Here is a 23,040-nt window from a genome sequence, read left to right on the forward strand (position 1 = left end):
ATGCCCCCATAAGGCAGAAGTGTAGTATTACACCTCAAAGCTTCCTCTACAGCAGTCTGAGGTCATTCCTTCTCTCCTAAACAATGTACCGATCAAACTCTAAACGTGTAGATAACAATAAAAGCACGGTGTTCCTCTTCAACCACACCACGTGTTATTTATAACGCTTACAGAATTAGCCTTGACATTTACTGATAAGGATAATGGTGTGTTTTCAGTCAGACGGTTTGTTTGTCACGTCAACGTTACGGCATTGTTCCACTGCAAAAGCGGAGGGTTTGTTTTGGGAAGAAGCCAGCATGGCCGGAGTTTCCTCAAGAAAGTTAACCCTTTCCTAATCACAGACATGATGAGGCAGATCAGCGAAAAGGTTATCAGGTCTGTCCGAAATGTAAAACGTCGCCCGTGTGGTTTCCTTCCTCTGTTCTGAGCTGTGGTTGTAGATAATATGCCTGAAATTACACTCCATTATTTTTCTCTCATGTAAACACTTCTGTCCTGAAGACTTTCCTGTAGTGGAAAACTTCAATTTAACTGAATTGATTCATATTGAATCGTATCAGTGCTGATCCGAATCATATGAAATCGTATCAGTGCTGAACCAAATCATATGGAATCGTATCAGTGCTGAACCGAAACATATCGAATCGTATCAGTGCTGAACCGAATCATATGGAATCGTATCAGTGCTGAACCGAATTATATGGAATCGTATCAGTGCTGAACCGAATCATGTCGAATCGTATCAGTGCTGAACCGAAACATATCGAATCTTTATTTGTTTAATTGTATTGTCCTTGTATCGTATCTTATTTTACGTATCGAGATATCATCTGAAAGACGGAGATTCACACTCCTAATCATATTAGTAATTTAATTTGCCGCTATATAACAGGACACCACAACACACTTTTTTATTTACAAGGACATCAAAACATTATCTGTATAAATTCTTTAGTCCATTGTCACTGTGTCCACACCCGAGTCTACACAACGTTCAGTGTCGTAAACAAGTTGTTGAGATGGACGATCGCTTGTATTTCCTGTTCGTGTTCAATCAGAGGAAGGAATTCCACACACTCGGTAATCCTCCATTTTTCTTCCTTGTTTTGTTAATCTGAGACCGGCACAAACACCATCCACACTAATCCATTCCCAGCATGCTTTGCATTGCACTTTCACCTCAGTTCCTTTGGTGTCACATGTCCAGGATCATCCAAGGCATGCTCAGTGCCGATGTTTGCTTCTTTAGCGCCGCACTAATATCCCTAAGGAGTAGCAGAAGTCTATCACAGTCAAAATATTTTCTGAAAGTAAATACACACCTAAATCTTCATGTGCGTGTTACAAACAGCATTGCTAAGGTCCTCAAATCATAAAGCATTATTTAAAATCGCAGCCGTGTAAGTGTAGCGTATTTGAAAAAATTAAGTTCAAAGTAGAGAGCATCATCTGCATAACTTTCACCTTTCCGGTACACCTTCACAAACCATGAAAAGTGGGGACCAGGTGGGGTAAAGGTGTCAAATTGCGATAAATAAAAAAAAGGAATTCCACTTGCCCAAGATGGCCGACGTAAATAACGTAGTTTACAGCTACACAGTGGTTTTGTTCTTTAAAGGTCTCTCGAATGTAACCGGAGATCTGTTTGGGAGATGTGTTTGAACCGCGATTGAAGAAGGGTTTCTTCAGTCTTTCCACTAATCTCTCTCTCTCTCTTTTTCTGTCCCGTTCAGGAATAAAGACACTCTCTACCCTTTGACTCGCCGTCTCTCTGGAGACAGTGACTCTTCTACTGCCTCCTCTAAAGGTGGCGGAGTAACAGGAGGAGGCGGAGGAGGACGTTCGTCTTTAGGATCTCGTCGTGTTAAAGGGGAAGAGCTGGTCTTCCTGGTCAACCGAAAAGAAGGCAAGCATGAGATCGAGCGGACAGGGGGCGGACAGATGCCCATTCTTCACCCGCCTCAGCCACGAACTCGCAGCACCTCCAGAGAACGTCCTGCACCTGCTCCCTCCTCCCCAGGCAAAATGAAGCCCTGCCCGCCCCAAGGCAACCCCACACGCTTCGAGAGGGGCCGATCGTTGGGGCCAGATGGGCCTCGAAGACTCCAGACTTCCCGCTCCCTCAGCCAAGGTAAAACTCCACAACGTGGGCGAGCAAGCGACGGCACACCCGCTTCGCCTCGCCACCGAGAAGCCCAAGATGACCCGAGATCTAAGCAGGTGCCTCCAGGTTCACCTAGGCTAAGCGGAGGCTTCTCTAAGAGACAAATGCCCTCGTCAGCCTCTAACTCACCTGTTAAAGGGGTCACCGGAAGTCCTATGAAGAAGAGCACAGTGACCCCACGACCTCCTGCCCCACGCTCACCCTCTGTGGGGAATCGGAGGTTGCTGCCCCCCATCTCACAGCCAGGTCGGCGCTCTCCACACTCGACGCCCAGGTCCACACAGAGATCACCCCACCACCACCCGCCACGGTCACCTCGGGTATCAGGGAGGCCGACTCAGAGAGGATGGGGCCACCAAAATCAGCCAGTCCCCCAGGATGACACAGGGATTGGGTTCAGCTTGCATTCCTTACCCGCTCTGGATCCAAAACGTGAGCTGGAGCTGTATCGCAGCTTCGAGGCAGAGTTTCTGGCCAACACAGGCCAGACCAGTGTGCCTGAAACAAAGGAAGGATCAATGCAGCTTCCTGTCTCTAAGCAGGGCTTTAGGGCATCAAGTGACAATAATGTAGCAGATTCAGCCTACTCATCCTCTAACTCCTCTTCCTCCTCTCTGAATGTGGGAGGAAAAGTGGGAGTCCTGCCTGACTTGCGTGAGACAAGGCGTACTAACAGCACCCGAAGCTGCGCTCTGGAGGATCCTCCAACCTTGCTGCACAGCCAGACTCGAGCTGGTCTTCCCAATGGAGGCTTCCGCAAACTTCCTGCCATCCCCAGCTCCATGGAGGAAGGAGATCCAGGACTCTACTCTAACCACGTCCACTCAGGTCTTCTAATAAATGGAGGTCACAGGGGGTTCTCGAACTCTGTGGTACCCATGGAGGCCCAGGCGGATTGGGCTGGTTTGGAAGGCGATGTCCCTTCGGACGATCACGACCCAGATCTACCTTATGGCCAGGGTCTCTCTAATGACCTCCCACTCCCAGACTCATTCCCGTCACCTCCTCCACCAGAGGACTGCTCCTACAATGACTCCTCCAGTGAGAGCTCTTCCATGTGTCTCAGCCTGAGCGAGCCGGTTTCTGAAGGTTCCTGCAGCCCCCCGTCCTCCCTGGCTAACGGAAACGCAGACGGCACTGTGGTCCTCCGGGCCAAAAGAGGGCAGAAGAAGGCAGACAGGGTACCTTCCATATACAAGCTGAAATTACGGCCACGGATACGGCCTCGCACGGACAACAGGCCCGAGAACAGTCCATCACGCATCCCAACGCCGCTCAGCTACAGAGAGCTACAGCAGCGGAAGGCTTCCGGAAATATGACGCCACCACAGTCACCGTGCGCCCGCAAAAATCTGCACCAAGCCTTTGGCGACGTCATCCACCAACAACGGAGATCAGCCAGCGTGGGTTCCAGGGAACGCTCTTTCTCGCCAGAGTCCAGCCCGGACCCGGACGCCTGGATGTAATCCGGACTTGATGTTGTAGACGTTGACGTCGAGGATGACTCGCTTCCCGTTCTTCCTGAACTTTCCACAACCCCGTGCACCTACAGAAGGCTACATAGAGACAGGAGAAAGTCTGAAAGCTGTGATTCTCATCTAGAAAGCTGCTAAAACACTAAAACAACGGTGGCGTCTATTAGCATGAGCTTTTCTCCAAGCATGTCACGAATCTCTCCAGCCTGAGCCTGGACACTTTTTTCCCCACTGACTCCCAAAAAAAAAAAAAACCCAACAACTACCAAAGGATGTATTTCGCCTAGCACATTACGCAACTTCTTTTTAAGTTGTATGAGAATATTTATAGCTCGGCGGGGTTTTTCATTCTCTTCCTTGTGAAACCTTTCTGGTTAAAGCGCGCTATAAACTTCAGGAAGACGAAAAGGAGGAAACGAGAACGGTGACGAAAGAGTCGGCTACAACGCACAGGGTTCTCTCGAGGACCAAAGTCTGATGTGTCACTTCGGTGGACGGAAAATATTGACGAGACGTCTGACGGAAGTGAGAAACCGGCGCCCATGTTTCCCGTGACGTCCTCGCCATTACGAGTCGGATTGCGTCCTCGCCATTACGAGTCGGATTGCGTCCTCGCCATTACGAGTCGGCCTGTCGATCGGATTGCGTCCTCACTCGGACAAATGCGTACGACTTTCGCTTTGTTGTCGTGACCGGACCTAAAGCGGATTATGTTCCTACTTGATTATTAAGACTTTTAAATAAGTTGCGCTTATTTTATTTGGGGTTGCTATAGCGACAGCTTACTTCCAAAAGGACAAACTGGGTCTGGGTTTTTTTTTTTCTCTATCCGTCTCTGAGAACATTGTTTATTAGTAGTATATACACTAAAGGAGGAGGAGTTTGTAGCTGTCAATCAAGCTAGTTTGGATCATATTGGACTGCCACATTGGTGCAAACTCACCCAGTGAAATGGTGCGGAACGTAGAAAGGCTGGAACCGAGACTACGTTTGCATTTTCTGCCATTTTTTTTTTAAATACCGTATTTTCTGGACTGGTGGGGAACCCGTAGATTCTGGAAAAATCTTCTAGAAAACTCTGTCTCTGTGTGTGGGTACATTTCACGTTTTACTTCTAGCATACACTCGTAAAAAAAAAAAAAAAGTTATCTTTAGCACCTTTCTTCCCTCTGTGGAAACCGTTAAAGGTTCCGTGTAGAGCCCTATGACACAAGGTTCTGGAAAGACCCATTTACAAAAGGTTCAGAGTAGAAGCTCTTTAGAAAGCGTTCCATTTTCTATAAAGAACTTGAGTCAAGATCTTCAGGGCTTCAGTGGTCTCCAGCTGTCATGGGTTCTATAAATAGACGGAACCCTGGATTTTAAATAACTGTTTTGAGGTGCAAAGAAGTTCAGTGTTCCAGCGTCCTAGAACGTTTTCTGAAAGTTCAACTCTTTTGTGATCGTCAGCATAGAACGATCGAGGGTTCCCTCGCAGATTCGAACCGAAGCTGTTTAAGGGTTCTAGATTCGATCTAAAAGACATGGCGTACAGGCAGATCTTTCAGAGAGTTTCTCAAATAGAAATAGTTTTACCTAGAACCATTAAACATCAAAGGAACTTTTAAGGAACCCTGTTTTTCCTAAGAATATAAAAGTTATAAATTTAAAATAAATTTTAAGAAAAGGTTCCTCATGGGTTGTTTAATCCTTAATGCTTCTAGCGTTCTAATGGAAAACTCTCTGCTGTAAGGTTCCTTGTAGAACCTTTTTCCTCCCACAAATGCAAACTGAAGAACCTTAAGGGTTCTAGAACTTTTTTTTAAAGACTGTAGCAAGTTAGTGAAATAGTAATAAATGAATCGTAACTAGTCAACTAGAACCCTTTAGGATTTTAAAGAGCCTTTCTGTGTGAAAAAAACTGTAAAATAGAGATGGTTCTACCTAGAACCATGAACCAAAGCAAAGGAACTTTAAAATAATGCTGTTTTTTCCTAGGAGTATATTTATGGTATTGCTGAGCATCAAATAAAATAGTGTTCCTCGAGGGTTTCCTAAAATAGTAATATTCCTCTGTCCTAGGGTTCTGTGTAGTACCTTTTAGGGTTCTCGCACAAATTCAAACCTAAAAATCCTAAGGGGTCTAGGTTCAACCTAGAGTACAGTTATGTGAGAGTATAGTTAAAGTATTGCTGAACATCAGCTGGACAATTATTCTTTTTAAAAAAAAGGTTCCACAGGGGTTCTTTAAATGGTTTTATCTTTTTGAAGGAAAACCCTCAGTTGTAGGGATGTGCACAGAACCGCTGAAGGTTCTCCAAAGAACGTTTAAAGTTCTAGGTTCATTTTTTTTTTTAAAGGAACAGGGCCAAATTGTAAGTCATTATCTAATGCAAGAAAACTGTACTAGGACTTTTTCAGGAACCCATTCTTCAGAGTGTAGCTTTTATTTAAAAAAAAAAAAAAGGGTTCTTTAAATGTTTAATAGTTCTAGCTTTGTAAAGGAAAAACACTGTTCTGTTGGGTTCTGCGTAGAGTCTTTTAGAGTTCTCAGAAGAACTTAACGGGTTCTAAATTCAGCGTTTTGAAGGATTTTTCTTTAATCCCCGGAGAAGTTCCGTTCAGCTAGGATTTGGTGATTTCTGCTAGCGGAAGATAAAAACGTCGTCCAGAAAATACGGTAAATCCGTTAACTCGCCTGATCACGGCTGCTTTTCCCGAAACTTCCACACGCTAGATTATAACTGTACACACGGTTGCTGGACTCACTCGCTTACGAAAATATTTAAAAATATCTAAAAAAATAAATCTGTATATAAATATAAAGTATTTATGTTGTTAAGAGGAATAAGATATATGTAATATATGTGTAAATGTTGATTGTTGTGGGTTTGTGTCGTGAATTTACTGGAGCTCAAAATTGTAAAATATTCACGCTGTTAAAATGTAAAAAAAAAAAAAAAAAGAAGACTTTTTTTTACTTTTTTTGCATCAGCTATGCAATATCGCTGAGAAACGTTGCCTTGACAACTCGTCTTGCCTTAAAGAACACACAAGTGTGTGTGTGTGTACGTGTGTGTGTGTGTGTGTGTGTGTGTGAGTTCTTGTACCCTTCGCAATCGTCTAAGTAAAAATCACTACATTATGATCACACACTAATCGGTTTATTATGGTACCACGTGAAACCAAACTCCGCCCCCTCACCACGTGACTCGGCGTATTTCAGACAAGATGGATGAAAAGGGCTTCATTGTAGCAAACAGCACGAGTACACAAACATGTAAAGGTTCTCGAGGGGGTTCTCCGTCCTGGATAATAACTTGTAGCCGTGTGGCGCCGCCTAGTGGCCGAGTCGGAGCCCAAGACCCGGCCGTGGTTCCGTCAGAGAAGCAGACTTGAGTATTTTAGAGAAAAGAGAGATGTATTTAAATGTCTGGATGTGTGTGTTGGAATGAAGGGAGTGTGTATGTGAAGGTTTTGTGGGTAGACGGTGTGTGTGTGTGTATGTGATGTGAAAGGTGTGTAACGTGAGTTTGGTGGGGTCGCTGCTGGAGGGTTTGGAGATATTAAGTGTTACGTGCTGGTGTGAAACTGATACGCGTTTAGATTTACGCTTTATTCGTCCGTCCTGTAAAGCCTTAATCAGGAACCAAATGGTGCGATTCATCTGATTCATCTGATTCATCTGATTCATCTGATACATACTGCTGAACCTGAAAGATCAGAGTTTGTCCAAAAATCTCCTTTTTAAAAAATTATTAATAATGATTATATATGACACGGACCATTTTTTAATTCATTTTATTTTTATATAACTTTTAGTCATTAATTTTTTTCGGCACGTTGTTTTTAAGAACAAATGGGAAAATAAAAATCATGATAATATTCTTTACAAATTCAATAACTCCAAAGTTTATCTACAAATCTAAATGTGTAGGTAGTGTAGTGGGTTTTTTAATCATTTAAAATAGTGTGTAGATGTATTTTAAATATCGCTAAATCAGCGATCAGAAAGTCAGACACTTGGACAGACCGGCCACGCTGGAGGTGTTCGTTCATGATCTTCTTTAATTTGAGGTTTTCAGCACTGCAGTGTGTAAAAGCTGTAACATGGCCGCCGCTGGTGTAACCCCATTGAAACAGGCCGAAAGAGTCAACATCATGCGTTTAAACACCTATTTTAATTTTCTACTTTATACACATACATTCTACTGTGTGTGTGTGTGTGTGTGTGTGTGTGTGTGTGTGTGTACACGTTACAGATGCAAACTGATTCCTGATTGGGGCTTTAAGGATCTGAAGGTGATGATGGTGATTATGGTGATAATGATAGTGATGATGGTGATGATGATGGTGATGATGATGATGATGGTGATGGTGATGATGATGATGATGACGGTGATGATGGTGATGATGGTGATGATGATGGTGATGATGATGGTGATGGTGATGATGATGATGATGACGGTGATGATGTTGGTGATGATGATGGTGATGATGTTGGTGGTGATGATGATGGTGGTGATGGTGATGATGATGGTGATGGTGGTGATGATGGTGATGATGGTGATGATGACGGTGATGATGTTGGTGGTGATGATGGTGGTTTGATGTTGGTGATGATGATGGTGATGGTAATGATGATGGTGATGATAGCGATGATGATGATGAGGGTGGTGATGGTGGTGATGGTGATGGTGACGATGATGGTGATGGTGATGATGATGATGGTGATGGTGATGATGGTGATGATGGTGATGATGATGACGATGATGGTGATGATGGTGATGAGGATGATGATTGCACATATAATTATTATTTAACATCACTCAACACATGCTGTAGTGTGTGTTAGACCCTTAAGGGTTATTCTGTTGTCCTTCTGGTGGAACCTTTTAATAGTTCTACTTAGAACCCTACAGCAAAATGTTTTCTTATCAGAAACCTTTGTTTTGGAAGCTGCTAAGAATCCTTTGCATTTTCTCTCATTATTTTCTTCTCAGTAACTAGAACCTGTCTAGAAGCTTCTTGGTACTTGGTACACTCTTCAAGAGTTCTTTCAGGGTTCTTAACTTCCTAAAGGAGTTCTACCCGGTAAAATTCTAAAGTAGAAACGGCAGTGAATATGGTGTCTCACTTCCACTCGCACTTTTCCTCACTTCTCCACACACACACACACACACACACTCACACACACACTCATTGCACTCATTGCACACATTGCACACGTTGCCCAGCCTCATAGAGAAATCTGTACATTACTCAGAACCTGTTCACTGCCGACAGTCCAGTTCATTTTGTTCTGTCGTTGTGGTTTTTTTCTCTTGTACGGTTCTTTGTGAAATAATTTTGAATGCATTATACAAACTGCTCGGCTTTCTTTACTTTCAGAGCTTTAAACTTGTTTTGTTTTTGTTTTTTGGTTTCACGTGATCACGTCTCGCTCGATGCTCTCTCAGACTTCCCACAAAGTCCCGACCCGAAGCTGAGCGTCTGAATCCGAGTTTATTTATCCGTTTGTATCCTTTCTGCAGGTTTCCTGCTTTCTTTTCAGCGAGGAATCTGACCTGGTGAATTATCTGTGCATTGATGAGCAATATTGCAGGAGCAGAACTTTACGCTGTTAATAAAGTTCTTATAATAAAGCTGATGTTTTTTCCACATCACCTACTCCCAGCTCTGACTCTGTGTCTTTGTACTAAAAGTGTTCACTTCTCTCCAGTTAAAACGTTTTAGTGAAGTGCTGAAGCTACGAAAGTACAGCTTCAAATTATTTACTCACGGTAAAATACAAAAAGCTCCTCAAAACCCATACACACTCAGATGATATACATAGATTCATGTAATGCAGCTAGATAGATCTGAGATAGACATAGATATTAGGTCACATGATATTTAATGGTCTTTTAGCTAAACATTGGGAGTTGACTCTTTGATTTAGTTCTTTAAGATAAACAGTAAGAGTCGACACTTTTATTTGCCTCTTTTAGCTAAACATTGGGAATCGTCTCTTTGATTTAATTCTTTTAGATGAACATTGGGAGTTGGCTCTTTTAGGTGAACATTGAGAGTCGACTCTTTTAATTGGCTCTTTTAGCTAAACATTGAGAGTCGACTCTTATAATTAGCTCTTTTAGCTAAACATTGAGAGTCGACTCTTTGAGTCGGCTCTTTTAGATTAACATTGAGAGTCGACCCTTTGATTTGGCTCTTTTAGATAAACATTGAGAGTCGACTCTGAGCTATCTCTTTTAGATCAACATTGAGAGTCGACTCTTTGATTTGGCTCTTTTAGATAAACATTGAGCGTCGACTCTTTGAGTTGGCTCTTTTAGATTAACACTGAGAGTCGACTCTTTGATTTGGCTCTTTTAGATAAACATTGAGAGTCGACTCTTTGAGCTATCTCTTTTAGATTAACATTAAAAGTCGACTCTTTGATTTGGCTCTTTTAGATTAACACTGAGAGTCGACTCTTTGATTTGGCTCGTTTAGATAAACATTGAGAGTCGACTCTTTGAGCTATCTCTTTTAGATTAACATTAAAAGTCGACTCTTTGATTTGGCTCTTTTAGATTAACACTGAGAGTCGACTCTTTGATTTGGCTCGTTTAGATAAACATTGAGAGTCGACTCTTTGAGCTATCTCTTTTAGATTAACATTAAAAGTCGACTCTTTGATTTGGCTCTTTTAGATAAACACTGAGAGCCGACTCTTTGAGTCGACTCTTTTAGATGTACGTTTGCAGTTGATTCTTATTTCCGAAGACACGTTTTTAAAAAATTAATTACTTTACTTATTTTTTAATTAGTACAACATTTTGTGATGCTCTTGCTGAAAATGTATTCTATATTCCCGATTCCATAATACAGTAATGCACAGTAATCAAAAAGAATCAGACAATCATCCGAGTCGTTTGGCACGATGAGCACAATGATTCAGAATCATTTTAAGCTGAGTCATGTGTTTGAACAAGCTAGCCAGCTAACGCTAGTGATCATAAGTTTATGATGCATTGTTTTTCAGAAATGAACTGTACAGTCAGTATTCCTCACTTCATCCACACATCACACATCTACATTTTACTGAGTTTGCAGTGTTTCGTGCCGTTTAAACACACCACTGCAGCAGTGTGTGATTCAGACATGTTAAACTGGAGGCTATACACTACATCCTTCCTTCTTTAGGTGCATCATGTGTATTAGTACGTGAATAAATGTAAATGTAAATGTAGAACATTCTCTCTCTCTCTCTCTCTCTCACACACACACACACACACACACACACATACACACAGAGCTCAGTGCTGTAATTCTATAGTGCCCACACTGTAAAAATAAACCTCAGCTTTAGAGCTTTGAGCAGTTCACAGGTTTGTTTATGAAGTTTTCTTCTCTCACAGAGTTCAGAGTGTGAGAAACTGCAAGCTGTGTTTTTCTCAAAATCCCTGATTGTGGGGTTTCAGATACCGGATTAACTTTCACACACACAAACAGTTCATCATCTGTTTCTGAGAACACGCGAACAGCCTGTGAGACGTGTGTGTGTGTGTGTGAGAGAGAGCGGTCCACACGCATCAGAAACGCTGTTCATTTTACTAAATACTCTACGTTATATGACGTATGTGTGTAATGCGCTCGATCTAATACGCTATCGTTTCTATAGTAACAGCTCGTTTCGCAGGGACTCTCCACTGAAAATACACGGGTTAAAAGATAGTCGATACGACGACGGTTTCTGTAAACGTTAACATCTATGGAAGGAGTCTCCAGTGTCAGAGGAAAGCTTTATGTAACCTTAAGTTTTCCGATGTATTCCGGACAGACGCGTTTAGAGATTTTTTTTCTTCTCGGTACCATGAAAAGCTGTGTTTTTATTCAATATTTTTTTCGTCTTATTGCCTTCAAAACAGAAAAAAAGAGAAAGGCTGGTGAGGGGAAAAACTGTTTACAGCTGCTATAACGTAAGCGAGAACAGGAACTAACTCACTTCGTGGACATTTCACAACATTATACGTAACTATAATCTGATAAAAATGGCAAATTGCTGTTGTGTAACAAGAATAAAACACTAAGGGACATGCTGCTGTAGGAAAATAATAATAATAACTTCAAGGTGGTCAAAGTAACTCTGCTTCTTATAATATACATAAATATACAAAAATATATCAAAACAACTCGGCTATACAACATACAAAAAAATGTAAATAACAATAAAATACTTGAATATACATAAACTTTATTTTAGATGTAAAATGTAGAATATTTAACGCTGTAGGCCAATAAAAAGGCTACAACGATAGGTCAGTGCATACTTCCGTACTAAACAGTACAAATAACAGCGCTGTGTGGCGTATTAGCGTACTATTTTGACGCACTATGTAGTACGCTAGTATGCATTTCAGAACACAGCTTTAAAAGGCGATTTTCTGACTAAATAACGACCGCGCACTAAAACGTGTTTATGTTCAGCCTGTGTACACCATTAATGCACGATATGAATTACGCTGACGTACTAAACAGTGCGTAAAGAATGTTTGTGTATACTATGTAGTAGGCTAGTGTGCGGAGGAGAACCGGAGCCTGACTCATGTGATTAGAGGAGGAGGAACAGAAGGAAGGGCCGAGTTGGAACACACTTCACTTCGGGTAAGCTCTGCTCTGGGGGCTTTTTTACTCTTAATTCTGCGTTTAAATCGGTTTATCAGCTCTAAATTTAGCTTCTCTGACGTTTTTTCCGTCTGTGTGGCTGCTCGGGAGGATCCAGGCGGCAGGATTAACAGCTTAAATATCTCTAAATCTCCGGCTAAACAAGGTCATGTCCATCGCATTAGCTTTAGCAAGGGTGAAGCTCAAATGGCGCTGTGCTCCCTATACAAGCGCACTACTACTACCACTAATACTACTACGCAGGCGAGATGACGTCCGTCCAGTATGGAGTGCACTACTTAGTGTTCTAGAAAGGCGTTTGGGATTCGGCCTGTGTTTCATCGTATTCGCGATAGCTTCATTCAAATTCGCGAACGCACAAAAATGGAGTGGGCGAGTCAGTTATGCGTGAGTATTAAAAAAATAGATATATTATTTGTACAAAATATAAATATAGTTTATATTTGTGATTTATTTTTTTTTTTAACTTTTTTTTTTGTTTCCGCGTTTTCCACGTCAGTGTTTAAATGCGACTAGCGTACTAGCTAGCACTAGCTTTAGTTGAGTTTATGTCTCTAGTTTCAAAATGTCGCTTATTTAAACAAAATAAATATGTAAATGTCACTCACTGCAAATGCTAAAAACTAAAGCTAACCAGCTAGTGTTAGGTGGTTGTTCACGAAGTTACCGAGGTAGTTAAGCTAGCTAGCTAGTGAGTTAGCATGCTGTGGTGTTTTTATTTTTTTAAAGCTAGCTCAGTGTGGAAACTTGTCACCGGCGAGCTAGATAGCGTTTACATTTTAAACTCTGGATAAATCACTTTAATTATGACGAAGTCGGATTAATAATGTTTATCAGTGTAAATACAGTGAACACAAACACGTTTTAGTGCGCGGTCGTTATTTAGTAAGAAAATCGCGTTGTAAAGCTGTGTTGTGAAATGCATACTAGCGTACTACATAGTGCGTCAAAACAGTACGCTAATACGCCGCACAGCGCTGTTCTCTGTACTGTTTAGTACGGAAGTATGCAGTGCGTTTCAGTGTTGAGGAATGACGTTGAATTCGTTGTTGACGTCTTTTTCCAGGGCTGCGGTGTTAAATACTGGACACTTGACATCTTTCAGACATTCTACATCTGAAAGAAGCTTTATTCTCTCGTTTATTTCTATCGTAAAACGCTATATAAAGAGTGTTATACAGTATTATGTAAGTAATGAAACAGTGATGAGGTTGATTATTCTTCTACAGCAGCACATCCTTGGGTGTTTTATTCCTCTTACACAACACCAGTTTAACAATCGGGTTTTAATCCGTTCGAGAGCGACACGCCGTGCTTTTTATCCGTTTATAGTTGCGGAAATGTCAGCGAAACGAGTTCTTGTGTAATGTTTAAAAGCTGCTTGATACCGAGAAACACGTCACGTCACGTCACACACACGTCCTGTCTTTCATTTCAGCCTTTATTTCTGTGTTCTTATTCGTCCAGGACGAACACGGAGCGCCGACGCTGGAGACTCCTTCCATAAAATGTTAAACGCACACTCTTCTCCGTACGGGAAAGGTCAACAAGTCGGCGTGGACGAGCCGTTACTATAGAAACGATAAGGTGTATATAAACCCGAGCTGCTGTTATAGGAAATTAACCGGCACCCTCTGACCAATCAGGATTCAGGTCGGAACGCTTCTGATGCTCAAAACAAGTTTGTTTGAGAGCGTTGGACGTGTTGAGCGTCGTGGTCGGTTTTAAATTTCCTGCGGCGCGGCCTGCAGGTTCTCGGGAGTGAATAATACATGACGCTTCCTGGATTTCTCCAGCGTAAGTGATCTGTGAAGCGGCCTCGGTGCGAGTCGTGGTTCCGTGGCTGTGAAATCGAGTGAAATCGAGTGTAGAAAGTAAATAGAGGAAGTAGCTGATATTAGAGAGAAGTCAGGAAGTCGGGTACGAGCGGCTGCAGTCGCGCTTCCGTAAAGAGGACGAGGCCAGGTGAAGGTCTTTTATTGTTCACGTGATGTCCGGTTCCAGTGATCCGATCACAAGGGAACAGCCGAGACGCGTGTTCCTTTAAGCCCGTACCGGGTTACACACACGCGTTAACGCACGCACGCAGGTGTGACTCGGTGCCCTTTAATCATAATAATAATAATAATAATAATAAAGGGGAAAAAGGCGACTATTTTTGTCTGAAACCGCGTGCAAAAAAGCGTGTGACGTCGTGGAATCCCGCCTTTGCGCTGCGAAGGAAATTATTTGTAAGTATAACTCGAGCGTGAAAACGCCTTCCAGGCGTGAAAGGTACCGAGTAAATTGAATCTACTGTGTTTGTGTGAATAAAAATAAATAAATAACTGGGTGGCCTGGATGTGTCCTCGGTGAGAATGATGGTTACCGTGGTTACAACCCTCCTGCCTTATTGATGATATAATAATGTAGATTATAATTATTTTTTAAAAATCAGCCAGTTTATGTGTTCGATTGTGGTGTGTGTGTGCGTGTCTATACAGTGTAGCGTGATGATTTGTTATACCCGGATATATCCAATCAGCATCGAGCAGCGCCGCTAGCCCCGCCCACACTTCCCACCCCACGGTCCCGGTTGCGTCCTCGGCGTCGCTCGCTTCTTGCGCAGCTGTTGAACCGGACGCGGTGGGAAACGGTGTAAACGTTGGCCCGTGTCCTCGCCGTGCTCCCAGATGTTCCGGTGTCTTCCGTGTAAACAGAAGCCGGTGTTTAAACAGCTGCGTGTTCTGACGCGGTTCTGTGTTGTACAGCCTGAACACTAATAAACTGACGATGATGATGATGATGATGAAGGATCCACCCATAATGTCATGTCATTTCTCTTTATTAATCCTGTTTACACAGTACACATTTACATCTTTAAAATGAGCAAGTCAGCGGTTTGTACGGAATTTCTTTCTTTTATTTCCCTTTTCTCAGTGTGTATTGTTCTCTTTTTATTTATTCAGCTATGCAGTGTTGTTTAAAACGTCTAAAGGAGTAAATGACGGTTAATAATATGGTATGAAACGAGTGAGGTACGATGCTTTTGGTCGTGTCGTCCCGCTTTTAATCCCAGCTGTAGTTTTCAGTGAAGGGGAAATATTCAGGTTCATTTCAGAGCAGGATGTCCGGCGTGCCTTATCTAACTTCCCTCCCTTTATTAGGTGTTTTTGGGGGGGGGGGGGGGGTTTCTCGCTGTTTGGAGGACCTCTGCCTCGTAAAGGTGAGGATTAGACTTTTGGGATTGGGGATGTGGATAACAGGAAACGAGGGGGTGGGGGGGTGGGTGAGAGAGAGATGGTGTGGATGAGGCTGTGTGATATTTCAGCTGAATAAGGAGGAAACAAACCGCTTCCCAAGTATTTTTCGGAGACCTCGGAGCTGATGGTCACCGGGATAAGGACGGGGAGCTTCCTTTTATTTTTCCTGATCGTGCACTTCTGGAGTTTCCTGCTCTCGCTCTTCTCTTTCTTTATCGTGTCTCCTTCTGACTCCTTCTTTCATTCCTGCGCAGGAAAACAGAGGCTTAGGATCCAAGATGACCGACTCGAAATATTTCACCACGACCAAGAAGGGTACGTAACTCTCTCGCTGTAACTCGTTCTTTTATTTTTATTCTTCATTTGCGCTCCGTTTAGCAGGAAAGCGGAAGGTGAAGAGCAGGAAACGTCCTGTGGTGAGTACGTAGGGAGGCAGCGGACTAATCCCAGCCTCACGCCGTCTCATCAGCGCTAAATAATAATCTTCTCTGTTTACAGGACGTCTGAGCGCGTCGTCTCATTTAATTACCCAGGAGCGTTAATTACAGCTCCGGTTTGTGTACATCACGCAGTGTGGAGTTATTTCTCTTCCTCTCAGAAAGAACAGATTAAAGCCCTTTATCCCTTCACTGTGTCTCCTGTCAGATGGGCGAACGTAGGACTGCGGGGTTTGAGATTAGTGATGGGACGCTTTCACTTCGTAACATCTAGTGTTTTATTGCGATAATTTTGCAGCGTCTGTTATTTTTAGGAGTGGTAGGTCACGCCCCCTTCACCCTCTTGACTGGGACTGATAGCCACATAGGCCACGCCTCTTTCACTGGGACTGACAGATACTCGGGGCTCTACAGTGCGACCATTTCACTCGCATTTGTGACTGAAAAGTTCTTTGTGTGTGAATAAATATTGATTCGCACCGGTGCGAGTGACCTGTCCGGAGTTGTATGATACAATCGGAATAAAAACTACAACTCCAGAATGCAGCCACTCCGAGCTACAGTTACTTTCACACTGCATTCGTCTCCTCAGTCAACCGAACAAGTGTGGAAGTACTGCAGAGAAGCCTTTACGATGACGAGAGTAACTCTACATCATCTGCTTCTCTCAAACCGCCATCTTTTATTGATCCCGCAAAATGACCTGCACCTGCGACCTGCTCGTGTAGACACAGCGGTAAATTAATAATACTGTTAACGCTACAAGGTGGGTTCATTTCAAACTTCTTTATTAAATAATTCCTCACCAATCATAATCGAGAGTAGCGACTGTTCAGTCTGTAAACATACAGCACACTGCCGCTCTCCTTCACGCTCTCGCCAACTCTAATACGCCGCGCACTCACCTCATTTAAACTCAGGGTTGCCAGATATCACCAGAAAAGTCAACTCTGGTTTCCATGTTTCGATTTAATCCCCCAAAATAACTCAATATTATCAGCAGACATGGCAACACTGTACTGGGGAACTGATTTAAAAGGAACAACTAATAAACAAAAAACTAATAAACTGTAAAGACAGAAATGTGTCTTTGTCTAAAGCGCTGTGCATCTGACGGGTAAATGAACTCCCCCAATCACATCCTATATGAGATTATTCAGATATCTACACAATACACACAGAGCGGGTCGAGAACTGACTCCAGCCCAGAACCATGACAGTGGAAATGTCTGATGGTGTAGCTTTAAATATATTTAAGAGGAACAGATTTCACACACTGAACATTGATGTTTATTGTATTTGTTTACAAGGTAAACAGGTTAACGGTGGCTTTTTGCATACAGTCTGTAAAATGAACTGGAAATATTAGATTTAGTTTATCAGAAGGTAAATGAATGTGTCATGGCTCCCACTGTGTTCCTAAATTCTGTCATAATTGACCAGCTCAGGTTTTCTCATGCTACTTGTGTGTGGTATTGTGGCACATTAACGCCACCATCTCTAAAAAACAAAAAAAACAACAAACTAAACTTCAACTGTACTCATAAATTTTTAACTGTGCTCCTAAAGTTTTGTAATTAGGAGCACGAGTGCTCCTAAAAGAAATTGTTACTGTAGAGCCCTGGTACAGAGGCCACGCCTCCTTCACTGGGACTGACAAGATAGAGGCCACGCCTCCTTCACCTACATGACTGCCACTGATGACTATATAGGCCACACCTCCTTCACTGAGAATGAAAGAGACCGCACACATTAAACTGAAACCCCTTTGGTGGTGTGTGCACGTGTGTGCACGTGTGTGCGTGTGTGTGTGTGTGTGTGTGTGTGATAGATTTCCCGCTGTCTTTGGTGGGAATGTTTGAGTTATCAGAGTAAACAGTTCAGACCTGTCTGGTGAACTTACACCCCAGTTTTGTGTTTACGTTCTGACACACACACACACACACGGTCAGAGCGGCACCTCTGTGTGTTGGCGCTGTTGAGGACGGAGACGAGACGGTACAGTGTACACAGTGAGCTGATTTTGTGTGTGTGTGTGTGTGTGTGTGTGTGTGCGCACGCGCTCTCACAGGGGAGATCTTTGAGCTGAAGGCCGAGCTGAACAGCGATAAGAAGGAGAAGAAGAAGGAGGCGGTGAAGAAGGTGATCGCCTCCATGACAGTGGGTAAAGATGTCAGGTGAGTTTACTGAAACTGTAAAGTGCCGTAAGCTGCACCGAGCGAGTGGGCGTGACTCAGGCGGCCATCTCGTCTGTGTGCAGCGCACTGTTTCCTGACGTGGTGAACTGCATGCAGACGGACAACCTGGAGCTGAAGAAGCTGGTCTACCTGTACCTCATGAACTACGCCAAGAGCCAGCCCGACATGGCCATCATGGCCGTCAACACCTTCGTCAAGGTGCGAATCACCTCGAATTATTTATATTACAGCGTTTTCGTTATACGTTATACACCTGGATTTCTTCACAAAACCACTGAGAACACACGAACATGTCCTGTATGTATTCCAGTGGTGTGTAATCACGGGCAGGGTGGGATTAGTCAGGATAATGTTAAGTCATTAGTAATATAAAGTATGTTGGACAGTGAATTTCGATGGTTATTGAATATAACAGGTTTATTACCGAACGTTGAGAAGGGAAATTACTGGGAATCAGCTGCATTTCCCCTCGATCTCCACTAGAGGGCAGCTGATTAAAGCGCAGCAGTGAACCCAGCTGATCTCTGGGGGTTTTTTGAACTCCGCAGGACTGCGAGGACCCGAACCCTCTGATCCGAGCGCTGGCCGTGCGCACCATGGGCTGCATCCGCGTGGACAAGATCACAGAGTACCTGTGTGAACCACTACGCAAGTGTCTAAAGGACGAGGATCCCTACGTGAGGAAGACCGCGGCCGTGTGTGTGGCTAAACTCCACGACATCAACGCCCAGCTGGTGGAGGATCAGGGCTTCCTGGACACGCTGAAGGACCTGATCTCCGACTCCAACCCCATGGTGAGGAACCTCCACCCTGACTTACTCAGAGTGCATTAACTCATTAAAATAGCTTCATTATTTAACTATACCTTTTATTGGTAGTGTTTAATTGTATTACTGAGTATGTATCGTTTTATAATTATTTTAAAAATAATTTTTTATCTTTTAATTATTCTGTTATAAAATTAACAAACATATAAATATATTGTAATAAAGTAATAGCTATAAATTTAATGAAAATAACAAACTCTCTGATCATAAAGAGTGAAAATGTTTTGGGGGATTAACCACAGCTCTGCTGCTGAAGTACCGGTACTGCTCCGGTACCGCAGTTCTGCTGCTGAAGTACCAGTACTGCTGCAGTATTGCAGTTCTACTGCTGAAGTACTGGTACCGCAGTTCTACTGCTGAAGTACCAGTACTGCTGCAGTACCGCAGTTCTACTGCTGAAGTACCAGTACTGCTGCAGTACCGCAGTTCTACTGCTGAAGTACCAGTACTGCTGCAGTACCGCAGTTCTACTGCTGAAGTACCAGTACTGCTGCAGTACCGCAGTTCTACTGCTGAAGTACCAGTACTGCTGAAGTACCAGTACTGCTGCAGTACCGAGGTTCTACTGCTGAAGTACCAGTACTGCTCCAGTACCGCAGTTCTACTGCTGAAGTACCAGTACTGCTGCAGTATCGCAGTTCTACTGCTGAAGTAACGGTACTGCTGCAGTACCGCAGTTCTACTGCTGAAGTACTGGTATCGCAGTTCTACTGCTGAAGTACCGGTACTGCTGCAGTACCGCAGTTCTACTGCTGAAGTAACGGTACCGAGTCTGGTTACGCTTTTGGTCCAGGTACCATGTGTACTGAACAGGGAGTTAGACCTAGTGCTGATCGTTTCTGCTCTCTGATGCACTTTCCACTTCAACAGTCTTTGTGCTTTATTGTCAGCAAGACTAAAGTATTGGCACCCGTTAAAACAAAGTCGCTGTGTCTTGTGCTCGGAAAATGAGAGGCTTCATTTAAAAATGATATTTTCTTTGCTTTCTTCCACCTTCATCAGTTTCCACTGTCCCATGTGAGCCGTTTGATTTAAACGCTGTCCAGAATGTGTCATTTCGAGCACTAATCACTGCCGTTCCCAACGACTAATCACCATTGGTCCAAATGACCAATCACTCATCACCCCTGTTCCCCATGACCAATCGCTGATGACCGCTGTTCTCAACAACTGGAAATTAGTTTTAATTTTAAAAAATTCTGGTCCTTTTTTTTGTTAAGTGTCTTCAGATTTCTTCCTTCTTCATGTCATATGATGCGTAAAGTGATCCGGCAGGTTAGTCCTAGCAACTTTATTGAGTACGAGTCCGTGACTTTCCCCCAGAAACCTCGAGCAGCAGCGTCCCGCACCCTAGAGGAACACCTAGTGTTCTACATAAGTGCTGTTATGTGATGGGGAATGGACCCAGCGTTTAATCAGTGCCTCTCTCTCTCTCTCTCTCTCTCTCTCTCTCTCTCTCTCTCTCTCTCTCTCTCTCTCTCTCAGGTGGTGGCGAACGCCGTAGCCGCTCTGTCTGAGATCGCGGAGTCGCACCCCAACAGTAACCTGCTGGACCTGAACCCTCAGACCATCAACAAGCTGCTGACGGCCCTGAACGAGTGCACCGAGTGGGGACAGATCTTCATCCTGGACTGTCTGGCCAACTACACACCCCGCGACGACCGCGAGTCCCAGAGGTCAGAGGTCAAGGCTGGCTCACACCTCTGAATTAGCACACTGAAAAAAATTTCTAATACTTTATTAAACAAAAGAATACGCATGTCCGATCCAGAACTCCTATTCCAGCATCCGAGACCAACTTCGGGTGAAGTGTTTTTTCTGGTCTCGGGTGTTGGAATAGTCTGAAAAATCTGTTCCTCCTGCCTCTCCGTTTATAAGTGATGACCTGGTACGTTTGTGTCTCCTCAGTATCTGTGAGAGAGTGACCCCCCGGCTGTCTCACGCTAACTCGGCCGTGGTCCTGTCGGCTGTCAAGGTGCTCATGAAGTTCATGGAGATGCTCCCTAAAGACCTGGACTATTACGGGACCTTGCTGAAGAAACTGGCCCCTCCTCTGGTCACCCTGCTCTCCGCAGAACCCGAGCTGCAGTACGTGGCGCTGAGGAACATCAACCTGATCGTCCAGAAACGGTGCGTGGGACCGGAGACGGTTACAGAGCGGGTTCATTATCGATTCTGTTCACCATGCTAGTCATTTATATTCTATATACATGTAGGTGTATATATGGCTTCACTTTTTTTTTTTTTTATTTTAGTCTGAGGCCAGATTAATATTAGAGGATTGTCAGTCAGTTGCTTTATAAATGATTGATCTCTTGGTAAAGAGCAGTTTAAAAACCCTCCCGCACTGAAGGCTTCAGTTATCACCGACAATAACAAGACCCATGTTCAAACATTTATATTCATCCTTGATCACTTGTAGCTCAGAATCCAACAACCTTTCTATTTCTTTATTATTATTATGATTTGAGACTGAAACACGTTTTTATGCCTGTCCTAACTTCATTCCTAACTATTCATTTTAACTCTAAATAACTTTCTCTAAATGTATTTCAGTGGTGTATATATTTTTTAAAATTAAGCCTTTCATATGAGTATTTCAGTCCCTTAGACCAGTGGAGGTTGTGTTTTGGGCGAGGAGGGCCAGGGGTGCGGGTTGTGTTTTGGAGGTGGAGGGCCAGGGGTGGAGGTCCACATGGACTGCTTCTTTAGTTATTTGGTTTAAGTTAACCGGTTAACTAAGTTAAGTCAGGATGAGACGTGAGATCCACGTGCTGTGGTGACGTGTCTGAGTCTGTCTTTCTCCCGCTGCGTGTTTCCCTGCAGGCCCGAGGTCCTGAAGCACGAGATGAAGGTGTTCTTTGTGAAATATAACGACCCGATATACGTCAAACTGGAGAAGCTAGACATCATGATCCGCCTGGCCTCTCAGGCTAACATCGCACAGGTGACCCCACACACACACACACACACACACACACACATCATGTTGTGAGCGATGCATCAGTGATTAATAGTGTCTTATTCGGGGTATACAGTTCTTGTATTATGTATTAATTGCAAGCGTTTTTCTGGACTGACCCCATAGCTGCCGTTTCCTCTCCCGTGTCCCAGGTGCTGGCCGAGCTGAAGGAATACGCCACCGAAGTGGATGTGGACTTCGTCCGTAAAGCCGTCCGTGCCATCGGCCGCTGTGCCATCAAAGTAGAGGTAAGATCTTTTTAAATTACGCTCGGACTCTGTTCGTCAGACGTGCGTATATGTGCTACTGAACATAGCTAGTCCTGCGTGAGACACACAGCGGAACAGAAACGGTGTCGATGACTTAGTGCCGTGTGTTTCAGCAATCGGCCGAGCGCTGCGTCAGCACGCTGCTGGACCTCATCCAGACCAAGGTCAACTACGTGGTGCAGGAGGCCATCGTGGTCATCAAGGACATTTTCCGCAAGTACCCGAACAAGTAGGTGTTCCTCTCGTACCCACGAGCACCACGCCCGCCGATAGAGCTGTACGCTGAAATCCGTTATAACACAGCAACAATATTATTCACTTAGATTTATTTCATATATAATAACTGGTATTTACCACATCTCTATTGGTCACGTGGTCTCTCATGACCGCGTCCTGAACGTTCTGTAAACTCGAGAACGTGGAGTTTAGATGCAGTGATGTGATGATTTGTCTAAGAATGAATGCTATCATCTAATAGGGACTGTTAGAAACTGATTGGGAGTTTGGTGTGTGTGTGTGTGTGCATCTGTGCACGCATGCGTAGGTACGAGAGTGTGATTGCCACTCTGTGTGAGAACCTGGACTCTCTGGATGAACCCGAGGCGAGGGCAGCGATGATCTGGATCGTGGGAGAATACGCTGAGAGGATCGACAACGCAGACGAGCTGCTCGAGAGCTTCCTGGAGGGGTTCCATGATGAGAGCACACAGGTAACACACACACATCTTCACATGTATATACACTACCGTACTTCATCTCAATCTGTGTTGAAGTGGTTCTCTACTCCGGTCCTATTGATGGTCCTGTGTTTGAG

The 23,040-nt window shown here is 43.7% G+C and overlaps 2 protein-coding genes across 3 annotated transcripts in view; both read left to right on the forward strand.

Moving 5' to 3' along the window:
• Positions 1 to 4,794, forward strand: part of gas2l1 (growth arrest-specific 2 like 1) — a 30,660-nt gene extending 25,866 nt beyond the window's left edge. The window contains exon 6 of the mRNA XM_053653676.1: positions 1,737 to 4,794. Coding sequence (XP_053509651.1) covers positions 1,737 to 3,633 — 1,897 coding nt within the window. The 3' untranslated portion in view covers positions 3,634 to 4,794. The remainder of the gene's footprint in view (positions 1 to 1,736) is intronic.
• Positions 4,795 to 12,177: 7,383 nt separating this feature from the next.
• ap1b1 (adaptor related protein complex 1 subunit beta 1) overlaps positions 12,178 to 23,040 on the forward strand; it is a 28,332-nt gene continuing 17,469 nt past the window's right edge. The window contains exons 1-11 of one of the 2 annotated variants that reach the window (XM_053610748.1): positions 12,178 to 12,270; positions 15,788 to 15,848; positions 18,042 to 18,147; positions 18,231 to 18,366; positions 18,717 to 18,962; positions 20,481 to 20,671; positions 20,904 to 21,125; positions 21,822 to 21,942; positions 22,110 to 22,205; positions 22,340 to 22,455; positions 22,771 to 22,936. In XM_053610748.1, coding sequence (XP_053466723.1) covers positions 15,812 to 15,848; positions 18,042 to 18,147; positions 18,231 to 18,366; positions 18,717 to 18,962; positions 20,481 to 20,671; positions 20,904 to 21,125; positions 21,822 to 21,942; positions 22,110 to 22,205; positions 22,340 to 22,455; positions 22,771 to 22,936 — 1,437 coding nt within the window. In that variant the 5' untranslated portion in view covers positions 12,178 to 12,270; positions 15,788 to 15,811. Of the gene's footprint in view, positions 12,271 to 12,603; positions 12,679 to 15,787; positions 15,849 to 18,041; positions 18,148 to 18,230; positions 18,367 to 18,716; positions 18,963 to 20,480; positions 20,672 to 20,903; positions 21,126 to 21,821; positions 21,943 to 22,109; positions 22,206 to 22,339; positions 22,456 to 22,770; positions 22,937 to 23,040 lie in introns of those variants that run through there. The other variant, XM_053610747.1, reaches the window with a different exon arrangement.

This window comes from Ictalurus furcatus, chromosome 22 (genome assembly GCF_023375685.1).
Source record: "Ictalurus furcatus strain D&B chromosome 22, Billie_1.0, whole genome shotgun sequence".
Classification (NCBI taxonomy): Eukaryota; Metazoa; Chordata; class Actinopteri; order Siluriformes; family Ictaluridae; genus Ictalurus; species Ictalurus furcatus.